Source organism: Engraulis encrasicolus, chromosome 21 (assembly GCF_034702125.1).
Source record: "Engraulis encrasicolus isolate BLACKSEA-1 chromosome 21, IST_EnEncr_1.0, whole genome shotgun sequence".
Classification (NCBI taxonomy): domain Eukaryota; kingdom Metazoa; phylum Chordata; class Actinopteri; order Clupeiformes; family Engraulidae; genus Engraulis; species Engraulis encrasicolus.
Genome location: NC_085877.1, coordinates 3,895,153 through 3,905,208, shown reverse-complemented (window position 1 = coordinate 3,905,208; position 10,056 = coordinate 3,895,153). Strand labels below are relative to the sequence as shown.

Sequence of the window (10,056 nt, the reverse complement as noted above, 5' to 3'; positions counted from 1 at the left end):
TCTAATATACTGCATCGATTCATGACAATGAATTGCGATACTGATTTTTACGATATACTGCCTCGATTCAGACATGACAATCGATGATTTAATTGTAATAAAATTGAATTTGCCACTTGTGCATTTTGTTCAGTAGAGAGTAGGTAATATTGCTGTTGTGATGGAAGCTCGTCCCCAGGTGCTAAAATGCTAAAATAAAATAAATTCACTTATAAATGCTACACAGCAACTGACGAATAAGCTGTATTTTACACCTTTACTGAAGTAAATATCGCAATGCATCGCGATAGTACATGCGACGCAATGCATTGTGATAGAATCATATAGTGGCATGTGTATCGTGAGGCACATGAACCGTTTGCCAATATCCACCTCTAATGTCAAAGGGCTTTGTCTCTCACCTTGAACTTCTTCTGGTATACCAGTTGATTCTTCTGTATAGAAAACCAGCGTCTAACAATGGAGAGACACATGCATTACAAAGCTGTTATGACACTTTTATGTCATACGTATGACGCCGGCGTCAAGTTACGTGTTATTGACTTTTTTATAGCCACTGTCTGTCTGACCTGCTCCATGTCTTGAATGCGTTGCTGGCCCTCTTGTAGAGATAGCCCTCCATGACGATCCCTGTAGCCGCGTCTGCACAGTAGTCCATGATCGAGTCATCATAAGACATATCCTGATGATCACACACACACACACACACACACACACACACACACACACACACACACACACACACACACACACACACACACACACACACACACACACACACACACACACACACACACACACACACACACACACACACACACACACACACACACACACACACACGCAGAGTAATTGTAGAAACCAGGGATCAGATTAGGTCAAAATTAAACAATCATGACAGCTGCTAAAACCCTCATTGATTTTTGTCATCAATCTTGAAAGACAGTCATTGCTTAACAATGGTGTGCATGTATGGTGAGGTGTTACACAACCCTCTTCCTACCTTCTTCTTAATGGCGGCATGCCTCTGTTCCATGTCTCTCTTCTCCCGTGCTGCATTGAGGACCAGTTGGGTTTGCTGAGTATAGAGAGAGAGAGAGAGAGAGAGAGAGAGAGAGAGAGAGAGAGAGAGAGAGAGAGAGAGAGAGAGAGAGAGAGAGAGAGAGAGAGAGAGAGAGAGAGAGAGAGAGAGAGAAACTTATTTTCATATAGGGTATTAGTTACAGTCCCTGTAGGCTTACATGCCTTGCTCAAGGCCACTTCAGCCATGGATAGAGGTGTAGGGAGAGGTAAGGGTAGGATTTGAACCAGCAGCCATCTGATCTTAAGTCCACCTCCATAACCACAATGCCACAGCTGCCCCCAGTAATTCACACTGTAGTATGATACAGACCATAACATAACTAGTGAGATCCAGAGAAAGCCACCAGATGAAAGTTCTAAACGGACAATGTGACATTTACTGTATTTACATTTACTGTAGCCAAAGTACAGAATGATTTATTTTTAAGTGTCTTACATATTTGCCATGTAGAATGTTGCCTATTCAATCATTATGTGGTACGTGGAAAGACACAATACTTGTGTTTGTGTACTTGTATCGAGCCATTGAACACACTGTAGGCCTAATGATTTATTTCATATATATATTTATGACAGGCATTTTTCTAGGCAATAGAGACAAGCACTCAGCATATTCTTTGGTATACAGCGTGGTTCCCAAACTCTTCTGCTGGGACCCCTTTTTGGATGTGAGAATTTTTTTAAAAAAAACTTTAATGTCAATCACAGGAAAGCTAGATGCATGTTTTACCCATTGAAGTGAATTTATTACTAACAATGTCAAGGTTTTATGCAAACAATCCCTTAAGTCCGCGAACCCCCCGCAGTACCTCTGTGACCGCCTTGGGGGTCTTGACCCCCAGTTTGGGAACCAATGGTATACAGTGAGGTATACCATAACCCTCTCTGGGTATACCAAAGTAAGTGGAAGCTCTAACAATGCCGGAAAGTGGGATACATTCATGTCGGAGAGTGACTTATTGTACGAGTGTCCTAGGAGGTCAAGAATATTTTACAGCCGCTGCAGGAAATTAACTATACAAATAAATAAACTATTTATTGACATGTTGGGAAAACAATATACTGTAACATGGTCTCTTTGAGAGAAACAGGAAACAGGAAGTGTTTTCCAATTTAATCCAGGCCAGCGCATGCATGACATTCTAGCTCTGTGCCTGTCCTCTCTCTCTCTCTCTCTCTCATTGTCATCTCCCCCCTACAGTACACACAGCAGAGCATTTTCAACTCTCACTCTTCGTCTTACGTAGCTTTTTTATCTTGTGCCATTTCCTGCAGAGTCAGGAAGTGTGTTGCGTTTTTTGTGGCGAGCAGAAGGTGAGTGTGCTTCCGTTCACAGAGCTATACTCAACAGGCCTTACATAGCTACAAGTGATTTTAACTTGAGTAGAGTAGAGGTACAGACCAATTGTGTGCATGGAAAACAACAGTCAAAGGTCAAATTCTCCCGTAACTTTAAATCTGACAGTCTGAATTGGATTCCAAGTCACAGATTGTAGTTGTGATTATATTCTAATATTCTACTTTTACTAACTTTTATTAGACAAAAGGTGTATAACATCTCAAGACCTGAGCTGGTCAACAATCGTCTGAAAAAAGGGTGTTGGGACACCTTCATTAAAATGACCCTATCTTGAAAACTGTTTAAGTTAGCATTTCAACACCACTTTATCACAATGGGTGCTATTAGATCACATATTGGTTTTGTTCTCTTTCTCGCCTTTTCACTGTCTTTCATCAATGGTGACAGAAATGTCAGCAAACATGTTATGAGGCCGCCATGTGAATCTGACATAGTTTCACACGTCAACTGCAGAATGCTGAAATAATATTTTTCACCAATATCTGTAACCAAAGACAATATTTTTAGTCTCTTGCATGTGAATGTCAGACACAAGATTGTCCGACATTTGGTTGGCCGGTCGCTTGATCTGAAACCACACTGCATTTAGTCTGTTGACTTTCTTTGTTTCAATATGGTAGCATTACAGAAGCATGCCAATCTAACCCAAAGGAACTAATTCAAATCATAACTCTACCTACTGAAATGGGTGAATACAAAGAACTGGGGTTTTGAATTGCCCACATCCTGGACTGAGAAGGTGGGAACGGTAAAACACTGTCTGCAATCACCACCATAACCACCACAGGCTCACAGATTGACCTCCTATATTCCAAATACTGGTTGATGACAGCTTAAAATGACAGCCTTTGCTATATACTGTTTTAAACAATAAATGTGCAACATCGTCCTCCTTCATGTTAAGCTGCTTACATTGGTAAAGACTTTGAAAATAAACTCTCATGGGGTACAACAACAATAGTCGAGTGAGTCATTTGAAAGGTCTTATTGGTATGTGAACTGTGCCTCAGTGACTGATCACGACATGAAAATGGATGGTCACATGTATGTTTTATACTTCCTATCCATGCAGGACGCTTGATGAAAAGTGACAATTGGTATCAACTGCATAATATTGGAAAACATTGCCACACAACCACGTTCAGCCTTATTTGGAGTACCTCTCATTAGCAAGTCTCTACACACCTAGCAGGCAGACCTTTGTTTCATAGAGGGAACAGCCACCCAAAGTCTGTTCTCATGTCGCAGTGATTTTGCCCATAGAACTTGATGAACATGTCTATGGTTAAACTGAATTACTGACAAGGTAAAATTCTGTTATTTAAACATATTATGTCATGATATGTACCTGTATATGACCTTTACCCAACAAATTATTGGGGTGGGATTTATAGACTGCCCTGGATTATAACAATGGCCACGTTATGGCCCTCTCGAAGCCTCATAGAGCATCGGTAACGGTCTGGAGCTTTAGCTCAGCGGTATCCTGCAGCATTCCGAAGTGGATCTTTTAAAGTTTTTGGAGGAAAACACTGTAGATGGTAGTGAGTGGGGCATTCCAAAAAGATATTGTGATTTTTACAATACTGGAGAGTGTAATGAGTGCAGTCCAAAGTGTGAACTACAGCTAACCATGGAAATAAAGAAGACCAGAGGCCACTTAAGCTACAAAGAATAGCTGGAGTGTGTTCATAGCAAGAGCGACACAAGCGATGGAAGCAACAGAGCATGCCTGTTAAAAACAGAATGCAAGCATTCCGAGACTCCAATTGGCTGCCGCAGCTATCACCCAACCGCATCATAGCTAATTGATATTTGCTGAAGTTTTACTACAGACTGTCGCTCAATTTGCTTGAAACGCCTCTTGCCGCCCAAATCGTTTTTTTCTCTTTGTCTCCAGTGTCTCAATACAAAGTCAATTAATTCCATCCAGTGCCAGTGTCACTCTAGTCACTTGTGGTGTGTTTGTGCCATTACCTCGTCACTCAGCCCCTTCCTGTAGGACTCCAGCTCCTTTAGAGATTGGTGGCTCTGCTGGTAGAGCTGTGCTTGGCTGTCCATCAGGGACAACACCTATAGTCACATTCACACACACACAAGTACACAGTCACACACAGATGTTCACACAATGAAAACCTGAAAAAGCTCATAACTCAAACAGAAAGCTGTTTTATGTGCAAAGTACTGTATATTTCTGTCTCTGTATTTCATTCAAGATAAAAGACTTACAGCATTCAGAATCTCTGTCTTCTTCTTGGACTCGATGACATTTATCTGTAGAGAGAATAGGGAGGAGGAGGAAGAAAAGAAGTCACCATTGGACCAGGGTAGGCTGACACGAGAACAAAAAAAGCACATCAAATTACTAGCTGTTTCACAAGTTTGTCCTTGAGTGCTTGGTGTACAATATGCATGTTTGGCATGTTAGCTGGCCTCAGTCCCGGGGTGCTTTAAATGGAGCTCATGCGGGATGAGATCCGCTTCCCCCCTATACTGTATGTATAGAGCAAGTGTAGCTGGGTGCTCTAGTGAAATGAAGGAGTATGGTGAGGTGGTGGGACAAGCCTTCACGCATGACAGGTGAAAGAGGGAAGGAGGGATTTAAATATGTGCAAAGGCGGGAGCAAGTAATGACGGCTGTCAATCACTCGCGGACTTCCTCCAGAACTACTTTTATATATAAACAATAATAGTAGCAGTGAAAACGTAAAGGTTTTGGCCTCTCCTTTATGCATAAACAGTTTTAGAAAGCGCATTTCAAAAATTTTGGTTTAAAAAATATACCATTTAGGGGGCTAAACGGCACCTATTACAATGGAGTTTTGTATTTTGATCCACATGTTGCGTTACATGTAAACAAATAAATAAATATCTGCATTTAAAAATATCCGTATACGTGTAACCAGCACCTCAGGCAGGGATTACATGAGCTGATTCAGGACCAGTCAGCACTTTACTGTATCTGGTTCCCACAACAGCGACATTGCTACAGTAGCCCATGAACTAGCATTACAGGGCACTGCCCTGTGAGTAAACAAAGTCAAGGTTTTACTTGGTGCACATTGGAAACCAAAACTTCTCAAACATAGTGATTTTAGTGTGAACCCATTGGCCAGCCAGAGAGAGAGAGAGAGAGAGAGAGAGAGAGAGAGAGAGAGAGAGAGAGAGAGAGAGAGTGAGAGAGAAATAGAGAAGGAGAAGGAGAAAGAGAAAGAGAAAGAGAAAGAGAAAGAGAAAGAGAAAGAGAAAGAGATGGGAAGAGGGATATGAAGACAGCAGAGAGATGTTGAGAGACTTGGCGAAACACCAGGACAAAGATGGAAGATGGCACGGAATAACACTGTGAAATTGCATTACATGTGGCGAGATGCTCTAAAGAGGGCCGCAAAGGGCCCTTGGCCAGCTCCTCCAGTGCAGTGTGGGCTGTGGGCAGCTGGAGTGGCTGGTTGGGACACGTCTGGCTGGCCGCGTGTGGGTATTAATAGCCAGCAGCTGTCAGCCTGAGGCGTTGGCTGTGTGCAGTGCACTGGCGTGGAATTCGGACCGCTGCAAGAGGCTAGTGGGGTGGGGAACCGCTGCTAACTGTCCTGCTTTTCAACCAGCCCAGGGGCTGGGCCTAGTGTCTTATGCAACGGGGCCTATTAATACTACTACTACCGCCCTTCCAGCTGCCTCACAGCCAGACTGCCATCACACAATGGCGTAATTATTTCATGCTAGTGCATTCTGCGTTGAGGCGTGACGACTTTGCATGTTAAGTCATGCACTACAACGCCGCGGGATAGCACTTTTGTGTCCTGACCAGGTTCGCCCAGTTTTTCTCGCCGTCCTGGCAAATTTCTTTTGCCCGCAACGAATTTCTGTTGTTAAACACGAAAATGCTCTGACTGTGCCCTGACCAAAACCATCCTTAACCCTAACCTGTCAGTAAAGCAACGTTTCTGCCGCTTGCTTTACTTTTGCCAACAACTGCAAAACAAGCAAAAGAAATTGCAAAATTGCCCCCAGACCAAACCCACCCCTAACCCTAACCTGCCACAGGGCGGATTGATATGCAAAGTCGTCATGCACAAATGCAATTGACGGTTTAAGTCGGCACATTATCTTAACGATTTGGATGATGCCATGTTGCCCACAGCCAGACACAGCTTGGAGCAGATGTTAATGGGGGGAAAAAACTCTGCTCTATGGTTTACATGACAAGATGCATATGTTTGGTGAGAATGAGGAAAAGTTATACACAGAGTGAGATACTGTTGCATGTGTATACATCAGGGAGATTGCAATTCACATGGTATAATTATAGAACAATTATAATTATATTGACCTCATTCTTTAGTAAGTAGGCTCCAGTACTCATCACAAAAGAAGACCATGCAGTGTCCTGTGTAAAGGTTCTGAGGGTCTGGGTATGCTTGGTAAGACAATTGGACTGCACTGGTTTTGACGCGTGTGTGTGTGTGTGTGTGTGTGTGTGTGTGTGTGTGTGTGTGTGTGTGTGTGTGTGTGTGTGTGTGTGTGTGTGTGTGTGTGTGTGTGTGTGTGTGTGTGTGTGTGCGTGCGTGCGTGCGTGCGTGCGATCACAGTTCCAGTTAAGCTTACAGGTCTGAACTGAGGTGTGTGTGTATGAATGTATGCATGTAATTTGTGTAATGTGTCTGCAACCACAAAAGGTGTCAAAGGTGTCAAAGGCTTAGTGGGTGGCCAGCCAAGCAAGTCGTCTGACCTCCAGCACATAGTCCAGAGCCCCCGATCTGAAGGCCTTGCGTGCGTTGAGCAGGGTGTTGCTGGCCTCCTCCACCTCGTGCTGCTTGCCGCGGGGCACCTGGGCGTTCTTATTCAGAGCCGTGTCCAGATTCTCGCTGCAGCGCTCAAACTCTTTTCGCACATCCTTGAATCGCTTCACATCTCTGGGAGACACATGGAAACACACACACACACGCATGCACACACGCATGCACACACGCATGCACACACGCACACACGCACGCGCGCACGCGCGCACACACAAACACACACACACACGCACGCACACACACCACAAAAAGGTAGAGATGTACACTGTAGATGTAGGCCTGTTCACACTTCAGAAGGTTTTTGCAACCTTGTAAGAAGCATCTCAACGGGGACATACAGTGCATCAACCATTCATTATGCTGCCACTGCTTGTAGCCTCTTATTGCAGATGGGGTCGCTAGCAGGCCTATTCACTACCATTCAATACTTAACTACATCATAGTGTAACAGCACTGCTATGACATGACAGAGAGCCTTAAAGGGGTATGCCACTATTTTGGGGCTTAATACAGTTAAAATCGTTGGCTGGGGTTTATAAAGGTGGTAAAAAGTCTCATTTTTCATGTTAAGCATTGTCTTGCTTTAAGACAAGTTAAAAGAGGGAATATGATGCTAAGCTAGTGAAAGTCAATGGATCCGTGTAGCATTGTAGCATGCTACACATCCATTCACTTTTGATGACAGTAAGGTTATAACATAGGCTCTGCACTAAAGGGTTAAAGGTTGTGTTGCACGGATGCTGCTCCTCTGCCTTAATGGTTTAAAGACAGACAGATACACTGTACTATAATACGCATTCACTCACTCTTTCACAAAACACTGTAGCTTTGCCTTCACATTCTTCTGTATGGCATCAATGGATTCCTGCAGAGAGAGGGAGAAAGAGAGAGAGAGAGAGAGAGAGAGAGAGAGATATGGAGAGAAAGAGAAAGAGAAAGAGGGCAAGAGAGAGAGAGAAGGAGAGAAAGAGAGGAAGAGAGGAAGAGAGAAAAGAAAGAAAAGAGTGAGAGAGAATGAAAGAGGAGGCAAAAGAGAGAAAGGGAAAAGGAAGTAAAGAGGAAGTGCAAAGAAGCAGCCAGAGACAAAAGGAGAGGAGGAAAGACAAATAACGAATTTAGACGGGGAAGGGAGAGGCCGAGGTATTACATCACAGCAATTAGGAGAACGCATTGGAAGTAGGTTGCCATTGGTGACAAGAACTACAAACACGAACCACTCACCCCTTGTGCCTCGAGAATAAATTGAAGCTTCTTGGAAAACTTATCCAGACACTACACAGAGAAAGGACAGAAACAAAACTGTATCAGAAGCATACAAGCTATAATGGCCTGCTTCTTTTTTTAGCAGGTTTAAGCCAAAAGCCTTCCAAGACCACATTACCCACCAAACCTGTTTTTTTTCCCACAGTACCTCAAAAATCTATGGTAGTACTGACTCAGATAATGACTTATTTGGCAGCTCCACTGACCTACTGAGGGGTTCTGCATTCAATAGATGATCTGTACTGTGATGCAATGGATTCATTACAGTGGTGGCTTGAACATGGTTGGGTGTGAAGTAGGGATGTCAACTATTAATCTGTCTATTAAAATGTTAAATACAACTATGAAGTTCCCATTGAGCCCCAACTCGACGGGCAAGAGACCCAGGTGAAATGGGCATGACGAAGTGCGTGTCAAGAGGGGTGTGAAGATTGGGAACATTTGGATTAAAGAATATAAATGGAAATTAATTTATGTTAAGCATTTTATCTAATGTATCTTTTTTTTTGGGGGGGGGTGTTGAGATTTGGGGACAAAATGCTGCTTATCAATTCATCGCAAGTTGATCGATAAGGTTAACCAACTAACAATTAATGAATTAATCGATAATTTGCATCCCTAGTGTGACGTTTAGGACAGTGAGCATACCAGGTGCCACCTAAAACTACTTAGAATGTTGTTAAACCTCCATCCACATTCCACAAAGCCAAAAAACAGGCCTGTGACTTTAAAGCTTCTACTTCACTCAACAGCTTGCCTGCCTCCTACACCAGAGTTGCTTTAAATCCACGTGTTCGAGAAAAGGCTGCTTTGACTCACTGGCGTCAATCAAAACTTAACAGGAATGAAAACCTTTGAAGTGCTTGCTTCCCTTGGATCTTTCATGATCATGGGGGAAACTATTGAACCTTTGAGAGCGAAAACACAATACAATGTGTAGTAGGAAGTTCCATACTTCAGCTTAGCCACCTGAACTACACTATAGGCCTACCTAATTTTCAGAGCAATCTTTGACAGTTTCAGTTCAACATAGAAAACGCAGTTACTTTGAATTTTATGTCAAATGTGAGAAGCAGAACTGTCTCCAGGTACATTTCAGATCCCCTCTGGTCTGATGTAATGTGTGTTTCACCACCAGGGAAAATGGACTCCCCACCTCTTAACCGTCTTAGCTTTTGTCTCTGGATCTGTCAGTTCATGAGTGAACCAACCTGTTTTTATCACAGTGTTCCCCTGTTGGGTGTGAGCACATGTATTCACCACAGGCTGAGGGAATAGACTTAAAGCGCAAAAAAAACAACACAAAAAGTCTACAGTCTGAAGTAACCTGACTGTCGCCAGATGAATGGATTCCGCGAACATTCATCTGGAGATACGCCATAGGAGTGGTTTTACCAAAATCCTTGCACGTGATTGGGGAAGTACCTGTCTGACATTTTAATGAGGTGCTACTTTAACTACTCACAGATTCACAAATAACGTTGAAATTACAGAATCAATGTCAACGAGTGAGTCCATTAAAGTGACAATTGTTGTCTGAAGCAACTGTTGCTT

At 43.0% G+C, this 10,056-nt stretch overlaps 1 protein-coding gene across 3 annotated transcripts in view; it reads right to left on the bottom strand.

Annotated features, from left to right (window-relative positions):
* The window catches only part of acap1 (ArfGAP with coiled-coil, ankyrin repeat and PH domains 1), a 43,450-nt gene that overhangs the window by 27,451 nt on the left and 5,943 nt on the right, over positions 1-10,056 (bottom strand). For all 3 annotated transcript variants that reach the window (XR_010032462.1, XM_063187221.1, XM_063187222.1), the window contains exons 4-11: positions 8,461-8,511; positions 8,046-8,104; positions 7,170-7,353; positions 4,673-4,717; positions 4,421-4,516; positions 1,004-1,078; positions 570-682; positions 402-453 (exon numbers count right to left, since the gene is read on the bottom strand). Coding sequence is in view for 2 of the 3 variants with exons in the window: in XM_063187221.1 (XP_063043291.1) it covers positions 402-453; positions 570-682; positions 1,004-1,078; positions 4,421-4,516; positions 4,673-4,717; positions 7,170-7,353; positions 8,046-8,104; positions 8,461-8,511 (675 nt within the window). In the remaining variant the exon portion in view is untranslated. The remainder of the gene's footprint in view (positions 1-401; positions 454-569; positions 683-1,003; positions 1,079-4,420; positions 4,517-4,672; positions 4,718-7,169; positions 7,354-8,045; positions 8,105-8,460; positions 8,512-10,056) is intronic.